The sequence below is a fragment of the Lynx canadensis genome, chromosome D2, assembly GCF_007474595.2.
Source record: "Lynx canadensis isolate LIC74 chromosome D2, mLynCan4.pri.v2, whole genome shotgun sequence".
NCBI lineage: Eukaryota > Metazoa > Chordata > Mammalia > Carnivora > Felidae > Lynx > Lynx canadensis.
This window is the reverse complement of record NC_044313.2, coordinates 70,355,541-70,371,972: the sequence shown is the minus strand read 5'-3', so window position 1 is coordinate 70,371,972 and position 16,432 is coordinate 70,355,541. Positions and strand designations below refer to the sequence as shown.

At 40.4% G+C, this 16,432-nt stretch overlaps 1 protein-coding gene across 2 annotated transcripts in view; it reads right to left on the bottom strand.

The window, feature by feature from the left end:
- The window catches only part of TSNAX (translin associated factor X), a 32,597-nt gene extending 16,992 nt beyond the window's left edge, over positions 1-15,605 (bottom strand). The window contains exons 1-4 of one of the 2 annotated variants that reach the window (XM_030334553.1): positions 15,460-15,605; positions 14,907-15,011; positions 11,397-11,511; positions 7,549-7,679 (exon numbers count right to left, since the gene is read on the bottom strand). In XM_030334553.1, the coding sequence (XP_030190413.1) occupies positions 7,549-7,679; positions 11,397-11,511; positions 14,907-15,011; positions 15,460-15,475 (367 nt within the window). In that variant the 5' untranslated portion in view covers positions 15,476-15,605. Of the gene's footprint in view, positions 1-7,548; positions 7,680-11,396; positions 11,512-14,906; positions 15,012-15,193; positions 15,373-15,459 lie in introns of those variants that run through there. The other variant, XM_030334554.1, reaches the window with a different exon arrangement.
- Between the last annotated feature and the right edge of the window lie 827 nt (positions 15,606-16,432).

Sequence of the window (16,432 nt, the reverse complement as noted above, 5' to 3'; positions counted from 1 at the left end):
CCTCCCAAATGCTATCTGCTTGTCCCCTTAGCACATTTCTTTGGAGGTTCACAGATGGGGGCCACAACTCAGCTGCACAACACAAATCCTCACAGCTGCATCTCTGGACTTAAAGCAACTCCCCAGTCTCCCCACCCCTCAAATAACATAATTTTGCAGCTTGCCCCCTAGCTGCACTGCACAAAATCAGAAAGTATGTTGAAGCGTGAAGAGATGTCCTTCCTGAAATTCTCCCCACCTCTGGACTTATTTTAAGAAATAACAGTGGCACCTGGGTGGCTCAGTTGGTTAAGCATCCGACTGTGGCTCAGGTCATGATCTCACGGTTCACGAGTTCGAGCCCCACATCGGGCTCTGTGCTGACAGCTCCGAGCCTGGAGCCTGCTTTGGATTCTGTGTCTCCCTCTCTCTCTGTCCCTCCCCTGTTCACACTCTCTCTCTCTCAAAACTAAATAAACATTAAAAAAAATTTTTTTTTTAAGACATAATAAATCTCAGGGCACCTGGGTGGCTCAGTCAATTAAACATCAGACTTTGGCTCAGCTCACGACCTTGCAGCTCGTGAGTTCAAGCCCCACGTCGGGCTCTGTTGCTGACAGCTCAGAGCCTGGATCCTGCTTCGGATTCTGTGCCTCCCTCTCTGCCCCTCCCCCGCTCTCACTCTGTCTCTCTCTCTCTCTCTCTCTCTCTCTCTTTCAAAAATAAACATAAAAAAATTAAAGTCAACAGGTAAATTAAATCCATATGGTAAGAAACCAACCATATCTTATAATAACTTATCTTGGGCAAGTTGCTTAAACACTGTGAGACTCTCCACTTACTTAGCAGTAAATATAATATCTGTAATTTAGGAATATTGCAAAGGTCACAACATAATATCTCTAACTTAGGAATACTGCAAAGGTCACAAAGAACAATGGCTTAACAAAAATCTCTGACACAAAACATCCACTTAATACATCATTCACATTCCTGAATAAGAGAATTAAAATATTAGTTAGGGTCTGAACTTAGTATGTGCACCAAAATGTCTCAAAATTAAATAATTTCATTATTATCAGAGTGGTATAAACAATTTTTTTCTTTGAGATGGAGAACATTTTCCCCCAACATTTAGACATTCAGATCTAAATACATCATTTTTTCTGCATTTCTCTGTTTTGTTCTATGAGCCAAGTGCAACTTTCTAGTTAATTCCTCCACAGGAGAAAAACACAAAACAAAAACATGACAGAGCCCAACATTTTTTTAAGTGACTTATTTCAAGCAACTAATTATTTGTTCATTTGTTTAACCATCCCTTGGGACAATCTGTAATCTACTCTGATAAGAAATGTGTAGAAAACAGACCTAACTTTTTGTTGTTGTTCAATTATTAGGAGGATACTCGACATTTGAGCTCACACAAGTATCCCTTAGGGAAATGCTCTGCGTGCCATTAGCACTATTCTTAATGAGGAAAAGCACAGAACTCCTTTAGTTCAATGCCAGAATTGTTTTATCTTCGAGTCAAAAGAACAACTATTTGGAGTAACACCAAAACAAGCATTTAACAATTACAAGCAGCAAGCTATTCAGAAGCATCATATTGTTAATGCTTCTCTAGTTGTAAATAACCTTATGGTATCAAATAAAATGTCTGTCAGCAAAAATTTAAGTCCCAGATACCTCTTTATTGAACTGCTTTATTCCTTAACTTTAAGAGAAAAGAAGAAAAAAAAGAAAACCTTTGTTTCCACTTAAAGAACCTCATTTTAAGGACTTACTACAGAAAAGTGAGATGTAGGGAACCCTTAAAATTTTAATCCATACGTAGCTAGTCTTCCAAAAAAATGACAAAGGGGCCCCTGGGTCGGTTGGGTGTCTGACTTCAGCTCAGGTCATGATCTCACAGTTTTTGAGTTCAAGCCCCGCATAGGGTTTTCTGCCATTGGCCCTGAGCTGGTTTCAGATCCTGTTCCCCCCTCACTCTGCACTTCCACTGCTCACCCTCTCTCAAAAAAAAAAAAAAAAAAAAAAAAAAAAAAAAGAACATTAAAAAAATTTTTTAAATAAACTGACAAAGAAGAGACAGGGACCTAAAATGAAATATGGTGCTTAAAATAATCCTCGATGATACACTGAAGTGGGAAAATCTAAAGATCGCTCCCATTTTATGAATGCCCTACCTAAGCTCTTTCCAAGAGTGCAGTGTTTCCTTCCTAAGAAACCTTCCTCTGGCCTTTTTTTCTGCATTTCTCTGTTTTGTTCTATGAGCCAAGTGCAACTTTCTAGTTTCTTTTCATATCACTATCCATATGGTCCTCGCTCTGGTTTAAAGTCTTTCCTTACACTTTACTCAGTGATGAATGAAGAACATACCAAACACATTACTGGGCCAAATCAAGCAGATCTACAATGTCCCGCCAGAACTTTAAGTTGCCTGGGTTCGTAGGGCTTAACCTTGAACTAACTTGAAATTCAGATCTAAATACATCATCACATGACAACGCACCAACACTGTGAGGAAAATATGCAAGTTTTTACCGAAGTGTAAAAGTTTTAAGCACGGACTGAAGTCAAAGTGAAGACAACTGTAGTCAGCTTTCAGTATATGTATTATGCTGCCACGAATTTTTATGAGATAGGCTTACTGCACGATGTGACAGAAAAATGATCAAGCTTATGGAAGTTATTCCAACTCTTGCCTCTAGTTACCCAAGTTAATCGAATGTTTAGAAGGTGTAGAATGGGATTTGGTTACTCTGATGCAGTACGACATTAGACCATACTGCTTCTTCAGATCAAGGACTTTCTAGAAACTGAGAGAGATCCAACTTGTTCCCCAGTACCAACTCCACCACTTAGTACAGTCCTTGAGATTATACACGCGTGCCTATTTACACACAGCAGGACCACCGTGACTGAAATCTGCCTGCCATGGATCTCTCTAGTGTGGTCAAAGCTACTACTCCAGCTCTAGGGGAGGGAACAAGCACACTAAGTCACTGGCACTCCTCGTGGCAGTATACTACTCACGTATCAACAAATGATAAATACCACTCCTCCTGATCTCTAGCCACGAAAAGACCTACAACATGTCTGTGGCCTGGAAATGCCACTTTGGGATTCCAGTCAACCCTGAACACTGACAAAGGTCAACGTGCTGGATGTTTAAGCTTACCTCCTCCCCAATCCACTTCCACTGGAAGAGGCAGATAAAAATTTCAGGAGATCAAAGAGAACAAGGCAAACGTTGCCGCAAACGTTATCTGCCCAGCCTAACAACTAGAAATGTCAGGGTGCCCAAGAGAAACCTCACCAAAGGGATTCTGACAAAGGACATCATTAATATGAATGGTATGGCTGTTTTCACTAAACATGGCACATATTTTCACCACAAGACTGCCATGAAGGGTTTTTTTTTAAGTTTTACTTATTTAAGTAATCTCTACACCCAAAGTGGGGCTCGAACTCACAACCCTGACATCAAGAGTCACACATTCTTGACTAAGCCAGCCAGGTGCCCCGGCCGTGAAGAGATTATTGATGTGATTTCCCAATACAAAGATCGGCTCTGGAAAAAGAACTAAGAAAATGTCAACAGTGACTTTGTAAAAAAAAAAAAAAAAAAAAAAAGATAGTTATAATTTATATATAAGCTGCATAAATCTTAAACATAAATCTCAAATGTTTAACTTAATGAATTTTTACATACGTGTACAACTATGTAACACCACCCAGCTAGAAACAAAACATTTCTATCACTCCAGAAGGTTCCCTCATGCCTCCAGTCAGAAACGCCTGCCCCCAACCTCTACCCCTAGATAACCACTATCCTGCCTTCTAACTCCCTAGATTAATGTTGCCTTTTTGAACTTTACATAAGTGGAATTATACAGTATAGACACTCCTTTGTGTTTGCTTATTTTGCCCAACAGAATGTATGTGAGATTCATACTTGCTGGGATGCATGTTTATCATTTTTTATTGCTATGTAGTATTACACTATACAAATATACCATCATGTACTTATCGACTCTCCTGTCTAGGTCATTTTTCAGTTTTAGAATATTATGACTACAGCTGTTACAAGCTTTCTTGCCTTTGTCTTTTGGTGACACAAGCCTCACTTTTATTAAGGGTACATATCCAAAAGGAATCATACAGTAGGAGCATGTTTTTAGCTAGATACTGCCAAAGTTTTTTAAAGTATATTGTCAGTCTTAGTGCATCTGGGTGGTTCAGTCGGTTGAACACCTGCCTCTTGATTTCAGCCTAGGTCATAATCCCAGGGTGATGGGATCAAGCCTGCTTGGGATATTCTTTCTCTCTCTCTCCCCCACTCATGCTCTCTCTCTCTCTAATAATAATAATAAAGTGGTATCGTCAGGGGCGCCCAGGGGGCTCAGTCAGTTAACCATCTGACTCTTGACTTTGGCTCAGGTCATGATCTCACAATTCGTAAGTTCGAGCCCTACATCTGGCTTTGCACTGACAGTGCACAGCCTGCTTGGGATTCTATCTCCTGTTCTCTCTGCCCCTCCCCGCCTGCTATTTCTTTCAAAATAAATAAAAATAAACTTAAAAAAAAAAAGTGACATCATCAGTCTTTATAATTAATCATGCCGGTGAGTGAATAGTATCTCATTTGACTTTACTTTGCATCACTCTAGGCAATAATGCTCAGCACCTTTTCATAGGCTTCTTAGCCATATGAATATTCACTTTTATGAGGCCCCTGTTCAAGTTTTTTGTCCATCTTTTTAAAATGGAATCTCTACAACTAACATGGGACTCGAACTCATGACCCAGAGATTAAGAATCACAAGCTCCACCAACTAGCCAGCCAGGAGCCCCTGTCCATTTGTAAAATTGCTTGTCTTTTCGTTGATTTGTAGGAATTCTGTATGTGTCTTTTACCCAACACATGAATGTAAACGTCTTCTCTCAGACTTCAGCTTGCCTTTTCAACTTAAGAAAAGGAGGTCTGATAAATGATGCCTTAATTTTGATGAAATTCAATTGATCCATTTTTCCTTCGGCAGTTAATGCTTGTGTCATTTTTTAAAATTTATTTTGAGAGAGAGAGAGAGAGAGAGAGAGCGAGCATGAGCATGGGAGGGGCAGAGACAGAGAAGGAGGGAGAGAATCCCAAGGAGGCTCTGCACGGTCAGTGTAGAGCCCGACACAGGGCTTGACACGGGCTCGACGCGGCTCGATCCGCAAACTGTGAGACCATGACCTGAGCCAAGACCAAGACCAGATCTCAATGGGCTAAGCCACCATGGTGCCCCAATTTTTTTTTAAGTTTATTTATTTATTTTGAGAAAGAGAGAGAGCGCACATGTGCACCCACGGGCAAGTGAGGGAGGGGCAGAAAGAGAGAGAGAGAACCCCAAGCAGGCTCTGCACTGTCAGCACAGAGCCCAGTACAGGGCTCAAACTCCCGAACTGTGAGATCATAACCTGAGCCAAAACCAAGAGTAGGATGCTTAACCAGTGACTGAGCCACCCAGGCACTGCAATGATTGTGTCATTTTTAAAACATCTTTTCTGCTACAAGATCATGAAGATATTATCACGTTTTCTTCACGAGGATTGTCTCAGCTTTTGCTTCTCAGATCTTCTCTCCCAGCCCTGCCGAATCTGTCACGGTCAAGGTCGTGCCACATGACAGTACAGACTGAGTTCATTAAACCTTTTCCATTATATGCACTATTACTTAAAAAAACAAATCCCAGGGGCGCCTGGGTGGCTCAGTCGGTTAAGCGTCTGACTTCGGCTCAGGTCACGATCTCGCGGTCCGCGAGTTCGAGCCCCACGTCGGGCTCTGGGCTGATGGCTCAAAGCCTGGAGCCTGCTTCCGATTCTGTGTTTCCCTCTCTCTCTGCCCCTCCCCCATTCGTGCTGTGTCTCTCTCTGTCTCAAAAATAAATAAACGTTAAAAAAAAAAATTAAAAAAAAAAACAAAACAAACAAATCCCTGGTAGCAAATAACAATGACAGAAATATACTATAATGACTCTTCATTAACTGTTTATCACTTCAGTTTCTAGTAATACACCCCAGCTTTAACTGAGGTGAGCAGGTACTTTCTTTCACTAATATCAAAAGACATTTCAAGTGGTTGCCAGAGGCGGGAGATGGGCAAAATGGGTGAAGGGACTCAAAAGGTACAAACGTCTAAAGTCCTAGGGATGCAATGCACACACAGCATGCAACTATAGCTAATAATATTGTATTGTCTACTTAAAATGTGCTAATAGATCCTGAAAGTTCATCATAAGGAAAAATAATTCTGTATGTACAGTGATGGATGTTAACTAAACTTATTTTGGTGGTCATTTCATAATACATACAATGTACACCTAAAACTAATATAATGTTATATGTCAGTTATACCTCAATAGAAACTACACACACACACACACACACACACACACACACACACACAACAGGTGACCCTTGAACAACAAGGGTTTCAACTGCAATAGTCCATACATACGTGGATTTCTCAATAAATTAGTACAGAACTATAAATGTATTTTCCTTGTGTTTTTCTTAATAACATTTTCTTTTCTCCTACTTTATTGTAAGAACACAATAAATACACATAATATACAAAATGCATGTTAATAAACCGTTTACATTATTGGTACAGCTTCCAGTCAATGGTTGGCTATTGGTAGTTAAGTTTGGGGAGTGTCAAAAGTTTTATGTAGATTTCTGGCAGTGCAAGGGGTCAGCGCCCCTAATCCCAGCATTGTTCAAGGGTCAACTGTACATGTAATCATTGGGCAACAACAACAAAAGACATCTGAACATACTACAGATTGACATTTCTGAAAACAAGTGAAATCATAAATGTTCACCCTAAAATAGGACATACACTGAGCAGATACCACATAAACTCATTTCTCATGATGAAATGCCTGGAGTTCAGAGGAATCTGCTATTTGATAGAAAGAACATATAATTTCACATACTTCTATAAATCAACCTTTGAATTTGTCTTTCTTAATTATACAGTACCTCTCCTGTCAGTGAACTCACATTAAAAAAAAGGTTGAAGAGAAAAGAACCAAGCACTTCGCTATTTATGCGATTCATCTGTATATATTTGAAGTGATTCGTGTTTATATAAAACCCAGTACTATCTTAAAATTCCACTATGGAGTCGCCCTGCGAGATGTTTGGGTCCATCTGGCTAGGTGATACATTCCCTGAAACTGAAACTTAGAGCCACCAGTAAGATATCCCCACGGTGGGAAATGCGACATGCCTTGTCTGAATACACCCTATGCCCTCAAGGCTAAAGTTCACTCTGTTAGGTCTTTTTTCAATTACTTTATTAAGAGCTATCGATGACTATTCTACTCAGAAAAATAAAGCCAATTTAATGATTTTGGATTACCTTTACATTATTACGCAGAAGTCCCAATTTTTAAAAGCTAATAATGTTTCACCAAGTGTCAATTAAAATTAATGCAACCCACACAGAAATCATGTAACACACTGGTTTAAAAAAAAAAAAAAAAGTTACCATTGACGTGAACCTGGACTTACCTGTGGTAATGGCTCTATGAAATTGATGCATGTCTTCTCCTGAGAGCTCCTGGGCTACTTGCAAGATCTTTTGTCTAACACCATCCAATTTCACTTCTGATTCTGTCAAAATCTCTTCCATATCAGGAGCACTATAATCAATATACCAGCCAGATGCTTTGTTAGTGAAAAACTGAAATCATCTAAATATCAATAAACAGGGGCACCTGGATGGCGCAGTCGGTTAAGCATCCGACTTCGGCTCAGGTCATGATCTTACAGCTTGTGAGTTCCAGGCCTGTGTCGGGCTCTGTGCCGACAGCTCGGAGTCCAGAGCCTGCTTCGGATTCTGGGTCTCCCTCTCTCTGCTCCTCCCTCCCTCTCTCCCTCTCTCTCTCAAAAATAAATAAACATTGGGGCGCCTGGGTGGCGCAGTCGGTTAAGCGTCCGACTTCAGCCAGGTCACAATCTCGCAGTCCGTGAGTTCGAGCCCCGCGTCAGGCTCTGGGCTGATGGCTCAGAGCCTGGAGCCTGTTTCTGATTCTGTGTTTCCCTCTCTCTCTGCCCCTCCCCTGTTCATGCTCTGTCTCTCTCTGTCCCAAAAATAAATAAATGTTGAAAAAAAAAATTTAAAAAATAAATAAATAAACATTTAAAAAATCTATAAAAATAATAAGTATCAACAAACATAGGACTGAATTAATATTGTATCTGGATGCTTCTAACTCAAAACCATAATTTTATTTTATTTATTATATTTATTAAAAATACGTAAAATCAGGGGCGACTCGGTGCCTCAGTTAGTTAAGTGTCTGACTTCAGCTCAGGTCATGATCTCATGGTTCCTGGATTCGAGCCCCGTGTTGGGCTCTGTGCTGACAGCTCAGAGCCTAGAGCCTGCTTTGGATTCTGTGTCTCCCCCTCTCTCTGCCCCTCCCCTGCTCATGCTCCATCTCTCTCTCAAAATTAAATAAACATTAAAAAAAAACATATGTAAAATCAATTTAAGAAACAAAACAGATGAACATGTGGGAAGTGGGGGGAGGGGGAGAGAAGAGAGGGAAATAAACAAGAGACTTAATGATAGAGAACAAACTATGGGTTGATGGAAGGAGGTGGGTGGGAGATGGGACTAAATAGGTGGTGGGTACTAAGGAGGGCACTTGTGATGAGCACTGGCTGCTTATGTAAGTGATAAATCATTGAATTCTACTCCTGAAGCCAATATTCCATTGTTTGTTGACTAAAATTTAAATTTAAAAAAAGAAAAAAATTAAAAAATCAAATCAAATCAAAGTATGTAAAATAAAAAAAAAAGTAAAATCAGGGGTGTCTGGCTGGCTCAGTCAGTAGAGCATAGGACTCTTGATCTCAGGGTCATGAGTTCAAGCCCCACATTAGGCACAGAACTTTAAAAAAAAGTGCATAAAATATGAAATCTGCTCACTGACAGTAGCTATCTTTGGTATTATGACTGACTTCTTTCATTCGGTATCTTTATTTTTCTACAATTTATTCTGAGGATTACTATTTTCTAAGTTTACTATAATAAGAATTTATTATTTTTGGTAGAGAAATCCTTACAAGATGACTTTACAAAATAACATGGCTTTTTCTAAAATATTAAGATGCTCTGCCACAGTTCTGTTATTTCTTTAAACCGATGAATATTGATGTCAATTGTTTTTAAATTGCAATATGTATTGAAAGCTGTTCATAATTAATCAAAACAGTGTTGCTTCTTTCCATAAGCTCAAGTTCAAAAACAGTTTAATTTCCTTTCATAATATAAACTGAGAACTCATTAAAAAAAACAAGCAAAAATTTTAGTCAGGTTAAGATGAAGAAACGGTTAACAGTGCCTAATTCCAAGAAATTTATGTATGGCAAATTCACTTCCACTTAATAGAATAAAAACTAAACTATTAGAGAGTTATCTTAAAAGTTGCAAATGAGTGAATAGAACACTTCAGTAATATTTTTAATAATAAAAAATGGTAAATTATATTTGGATTTCCCTAAATGCTTTATAAGATACATAGTGCGAATCCTTCTAGGGGCATTTGTAATTTGTAACAATCTCTCCCTGGGCATTGGTGGGAAAGGCACTTTCTTTTTTTTTATTTTTTTAATGTCTTATTTTATTTTTGAGAGAAAGACAGAGCGCAAGCTGGGAAAGGGAGAGAGACAGGGAGACACAGAATCCAAAGCAGGCTCCAGGCTCTGAGCTGTCAGCATAGAGCCTGATGTCAGCACAGAGCCCGACACGGGGCCTGAAAGCATGGATGCTACACTGACTGAGCCACGCAGGTGCCCCAGGGTGGGCACTTTCTAACCTCACGTAAAACAGAGAAGCAAAGAAAGCTGATTAAATGAAAAAGGATGCAAACAAAGAAGCAAAGATGAAAGACGAAGATACTCAGCTGCATTCATAAGAAATTCCTGAATCTTTAAAATTTATTTTCCTCCTCTGCTTAGGCTAGTTTAAGCTGTTTTCTTTTACATACATACAACCAAGGAATCTAGGATATATACAGAGCCTACGTAGAAAAATAAAATAACAAAATCCTACAGAAAGGAATTTCAAAGAAAAGATGTCTCAGAGCTGTAGGAAAAGGAACTTTCAAAAAATTAAGTAGTCAGTAGTATCATATGCTGCAAAAATGTAAACTAAGAGTATGTACTAGATTTAGCAATATGAGGGTAACAAGGGCAATCTCAATAGCTGTGAGGCAGAAAAGCAGATTGCAATGAGTTGGAAAACGAATGGGAACATAAATAAAGCAGATTTCCACATTTATCTAATATTGAAATTTTGCATATATCACCTAAGTAAAGCTTTAACGTAATAAGCTCTGGTAAATCACTAGAAATTTAATATTTTCACAAACAATACCTGTATCACTGAGTGCTCTTAACAACACAAAATTCCTAGTTGCTCTGAAAATAAGAACTTTCCCTTTTGGGGAGCCTGGGTGGCTTAGTCAGTTAAGTGTCCAACTTTGGGTCAGGTCATGATCTCATGATTTGTGGGTTTGAGCCCCACATTGGGCTCTGTACTGACAGTGTAGAGCCTACTTAGGATTCTCTCTCAAGCAAAAATAATATAAAAACAGGGAGGGGGACAAAACATAAGAGAATCTTAAATATGGAGAACAAACAAAGGGTTACTGGAGAGGTTGTGGGGGGGGGGGGGGGGGCTAAACAGGTAAGGGGCATTAAGGAATCTACCCCTGAAATTCTTTTAGCATATTGTTGCACTATATGCTAACTAACTTGGATGTAAATTTAACAAAAAGAAAAAAGAAATACCTATTTCCTTAAAAATCAGAAAACCAAAAAAAAAAAAAAAAAGATTCTCTCTGCTCCTCCCCCACTCACACTCACTGACTCTCAAAACTAATACTTAAAAAAAAACTTTCCGGGGCGCCTGGGTGGCGCAGTCGGTTAAGCGTCCGACTTCAGCCAGGTCACGATCTCGCGGTCCGGGAGTTCGAGCCCCGCGTCAGGCTCTGGGCTGACGGCTCAGAGCCTGGAGCCTGTTTCCGATTCTGTGTCTCCCTCTCTCTCTGCCCCTCCCCCGTTCATGCTCTGTCTCTCTCTGTCCGAAAAATAAATAAACGTTGAAAAAAAAAATTAAAAAAAAAAAAAAAAAAAAAAAAAAAACTTTCCTCCCTATTCTGATTAAAATATTTATTCTTAAAATCTTCTTGCTGCTAACATCCTCCAATCCCAGTATTCATAGAATAAATCACAGAATCTTCTAACAGCTAGGTACTGTCCACTGAAGTATAAAGCATTACAAAGTACGTATATAATACATATCAAAGTGTATGCCACTGGAACAAATTTTAGAGATATTTACTCACCTTGTAATTCTATGGAGGAGAAAAATTGTCCTTTTACTTTCCACAGTTATATCCCGACTAAGTTTCACAAGTCTCTCGTATTTGTCATGTCTTGCGTCAAGTTCCTGCTGAAATGCTAAGAACACATTATTACAACCATAAGCATGCATATTCTATACTTTGAGCCTATCAAACATTGTTGATAGGCACAATAGAGCAACTATTATTGTTATTAGGCACAACAGAGCAACTATTATTTACTCTATTTAACTCTTATCTATTTACTCTTAAACGATTTACTCTTATTTAACTATTATTTACTCTATATATAAGATATAAAATATAAAAATAAAAAGCAAATCATCTCATTTACTTTTAAAGTATTTGGAAATTACAGACTGTGTTCTTTGAACACAGGTATGCTTTAACTGGGTTTTGCCACTCACAGCCTCACAATAAGATGTATATACTGTAGGGGCGCCTGGGTGGCGCAGTCGGTTAAGCGTCCGACTTCAGCCAGGTCACGATCTCGCGGTCCGTGAGTTCGAGCCCCGCGTCAGGCTCTGGGCGGATGGCTCGGAGCCTGGAGCCTGTTTCCGATTCTGTGTCTCCCTCTCTCTCTGCCCCTCCCCCGTTCATGCTCTGTCTCTCTCTGTCCCGAAAATAAATAAACGTTGGAAAAAAAAAAAAAATTAAAGAAAAAAAAAAAAGATGTATATACTGTAAAAAAAATACCCCATCTAGTAAACATGTGATTGTTATCACAGAACTATCACACAGGACTTTTAAAAATTCCTTCCAACTACCTAAGTTACATAACATTTTTAATCACCTTGTTTTAATCACATGCAATATTATCTCCCCCTCAAAAAAATTGATTTCATTAAAAAATTAAAGTTTATAACTTTTAATGACATCAACTTTCTGAATTTCCAAGCCCTAGTCACTAAAATACCCATAAACCACTTAACTCTTAATTAATAACCGCTTTATTTCAGAAGCATTGTTACCCCAAAGACCCAGCAAACTGCCTGCCCTATAGGGAGCACCCAGATGTATTTTGCATGAATTAAAAAAACCCAAAACTTGAATAAACTATTAACCAAATAACAGGCTGACAAGAACCAAAGACATCTGCCCTTTTATTATTGAGATAATAATTAAGTTTGGATTTTGTCTACTATTTCAAGACAATCAAAAGTTTTTACTTATTATGAACATTAATGACTACTGTGAATTAAATACCATGAATACAAAGTTATATAAGACAAACCCTATCCTCGAGCTTAGTCCAGTATAAGACAAAACTGTAAATAAGTAAATAAAATACACAATAAATCTATGTAAAGGTTTGGGAAAGCAGAGTCCACATTCTTCTTGTTCACTCCTAACACATACTAGAACATGACAGATGATCAGTATTTCATGACTGAATGGATGAATGGATAATTAATAAATGTAGTATCAGTCAATAAACTTGCTTGAGAGAAAAATCACAAAGGCTTCAAAGGAAGAAGCTACGTGAGCGGGGTCTTGAGGAAAAACCACAGTTCACCAGATGGACAATGGGGGTACCAAATGAGAAGCAACCCCGAGCTTAAAGAATTACATGTGAAAAGGCACAGAAACATACAAAAGCAACATGTGCTTGGAAACAAGCAGCTCTGTGTCAGATGTGCCACAGAGTATCAGGCTGGGGAATAGGTGGCCCATTGCAGGTTTTCCACTGTGTATACAGTCCTATCAATACACTCTCTAATCAATCACAAGTGGTCTTATACCTCTGAAGATCACTGTAAGTGCTGTGGTGGTTTTAAAACATGCCTGCACATTAAGGAGGGCACTTGTTGGGATGAGCATTGGGTGTTATATATAAGTGATCAATCACTGGGTTCTACTCCTAAAGCCAAGACAGTGTATTTTTTGAGAATAAAAAAAAATAATAATAATAAAAAAGATGTGGTGTATGTATACATACACATACATAAACACACACACACACACACACACACACACACACACACTCTCTCTCTCTCTCTCTCTCTCTCTCTCTCAATGGAATACTACTCAGCGATGAAAAGTAATGAAATAGTGCCATGTGCAACAATGTGGATGGAATTGGAGGGCATTATGATAAGTGAAATTAGTCACAGAAAGACATATCATATGATTTCACTCATATGCAGAATCTGAGAAACTTAACAGATGAACATAGGGGAAGGAAAGGAAAAATAAGATAAAAAGAGAAAGGAAGGCAAACCGTAAGAGACTCTTAAATACAGAGAACAAACTGAGGGTTGATGGGAGGACAGTGGGTTAAATGGGTGATGGGCATTAATAACGAAGGGCACTTTTTGGGATGAGCACTGGGTGTCATATATAAGAGATGAATTATTGGGTTCTACTCCTAAACCTAAGACTATACTGTACATTAACTAACTTGAGAACGAATGAATGAATAAAATAAAATATGCCCACAAATTATTCCACCTTCAGTAGGTGGAAACTAATTCCCTTCCCCTTAAATATGAAGTTTTTAAGCTGCTTCATTTCTAAGAGAGGGTAGCAAAAGTGACTATGTATCATGTCTGAGATCAGGGCATAAGGACACTATGGCTTCCTCCTTGCTCTGACTGGGGGAAGCTAGATGCCGTAACATCAGGACCCTCAAGTAGTCCCATGGAGGAGACCATGTGAGGAAGTGAGAGCTGGCTGTTGGCAGAAGGCCTAACTTCCCAATTGCTGTGGATCCTGCAGCCCCAATCTAGCCTTCAGATGACTGCAAGTTGGAATGGACAGCTCAAGCCATCTCAGGTTCCTGAACCACAAAAACTGTAAGGTACAGGAGGGTGGCTGGAGGATACAGGGAAGGAGAATTTTGTTTTAGGGTTTGTTTTGAAATAAAGAGCAACTTGACCCAGTTAAAAGGACAACTGTGAAAAAGTACATACATACACATAAACATTATATATACGAATAGTATATACATAACACGTGTATATATATGATTTACTAACAGAGTTCCCACTCTGCGCAAAATGTTAAGAGTCAAAACAAAAGTGTGGTCCCTGTCTTCAAAAGTCTGGCTGAGAAAACAAAACCATCACATGCTTAAAAGTTATTAACTACATATATATATATGTACATATATGTATATATATACATACATATACACATATACACACACACACATACATATACATATTATATACACATCTGACGTTTATTTATATATCAAGTACACAATAATTTTTAGTTATATGGCATGTCTGATGTTAACTGTTTACCTGTAGACCTGTAATGAAAAAAAAAAAAAGTCAAGACTTCAGTAATCTCGACTTTAATGGCAGACCTAGCACCACAGCCAACCTCCAGGAAAAGTAAAAGATTCACACACCCACATCTTAAATTCTGATGGGCTGGTTTTTTGTTTTTTGGGTTTTTTTTTGCGTGCACAACATGTCTAAATTATCCTTGTTACAACCTCTTTAGTTCTCTTCCCTTCGTCAACTTACATTACAGAGAACTTACATTTGAAGGCCAACATCACAGGTGAAGATGAATTAACATCCTTCCCTTCTCTTCTCTGGTTATGTGGGAAATTGTCATGCTTCCTTTTCCTGAACCCTCCTGATCCTTATGTAGAGAAGGAGAAAAAAGTTGGACAGGGCTCTTCCACCAACAAGACTTACAACGTAACGTCAGCTAACCCCTTCCTTCCTCTTAAACCAGCGTCCACGGGGCTCTCGCCTTAGAGGCTTTCCCAGCGGACTCGCAGAAAACCAGCCTTGCTTTTTCTCCCCAAACCTTCAGCTCACCTCACTCAGGCTTCCACCAATGGCTTCCCTGATCTGGCACAAGGTGGAGCAATTACCGAACTAAGATTAAAAATAACAGGTCTTTAAGAAAAAGAGAGGTGTCAACAGGACCAATGTGGCCAGGAAATCACCGGGGCCGCCGCCTCCCCGAGCCTGCAAGGGGAGAGGGCATCCCTCAAGGGTGAAGAGAGGTGGAAAATCCGACAAAAAGGATGGAGATCCTCCCCCTTTGAATAAATAACGCCCAGTGCCGCCGAGGACGCCACCTTCTTTGCTGCTCATGTCGTCAGGGCCTACGGCGAGATGAGCGGAGACTGAGGGCCTTGGAGCGAGACGAGTGCGCAAGGTGCCGGCCGGAGACCTGCCGAGGAGCCCTTTGCAGCCGGCCGACGTCTACGCACTGGCCGGAAGCGCGCGGCTGCAACCACTCACGCCTCTCCCTCCGCCCTCGCACACTTCCGGCCTGCACGACGGCCCCCCCCCCTCCCCCCGCCCCTGGCTCCGCCCCGCGCACGGCCCGGGGACCTCGCGCCCGCGCTCTGTTGTTGTGCCTGCCCTCTGCTGTGCCTGAAGACAGGACGCCTTCACACACTTCACTGCATTGTCTGTTAATAAAACAGACGACGGAAGCGAGGCGTGTGTGAAAGTGGAAAGAGGCGGAATATGTACGTGATTTTTTTTTTTTTTCCCTCCAGGCTGCCTTGGAACACCCCCGCGTTTCCTCCGTGTGGACCCAGCCTTCCGCGCGATGAGTAGTGGGGATTGTAGTTCGCCCGCAGCTGCTGGCCCTGCGGCTGTCCCGACCGGGTTATGAGGAAGAGCGAGCCCTCGATCGATCACCAATGGGAAGGTCTTTTCAGCCTCGAGGCCGAACCTTGGGGAGTTGGGAGTTTGCACTTTCCATTCCTGGGCGTGACACCTGGAGGTCAAATGATGGAGATATGGAAATCAGTAAGCGTTCTGTCTGACGAGGGCAAAACCCGCCTTCTGCGCTCCTCCCCCTTGCTCCCCGCCTGTCTCCCCGTTTCTGCCCCCTTCTCCGCCCGGTCTCGCTTTGCTCCTTTTTCCTTGTGTCTCTATAGCTAGACGGCCTGCTGGCTCCGCCACTGAGTGACTGTGCGACCCTGAGGGTAATTAACCTCTGTTCCTCAGCTTCTTTATCTGTAAAATAGGGATAGAATGGTACCTGCGTCCCAGGGTTATTTGAGGACAAAGTGAGTTCATGCTAAGGCTCTTAGA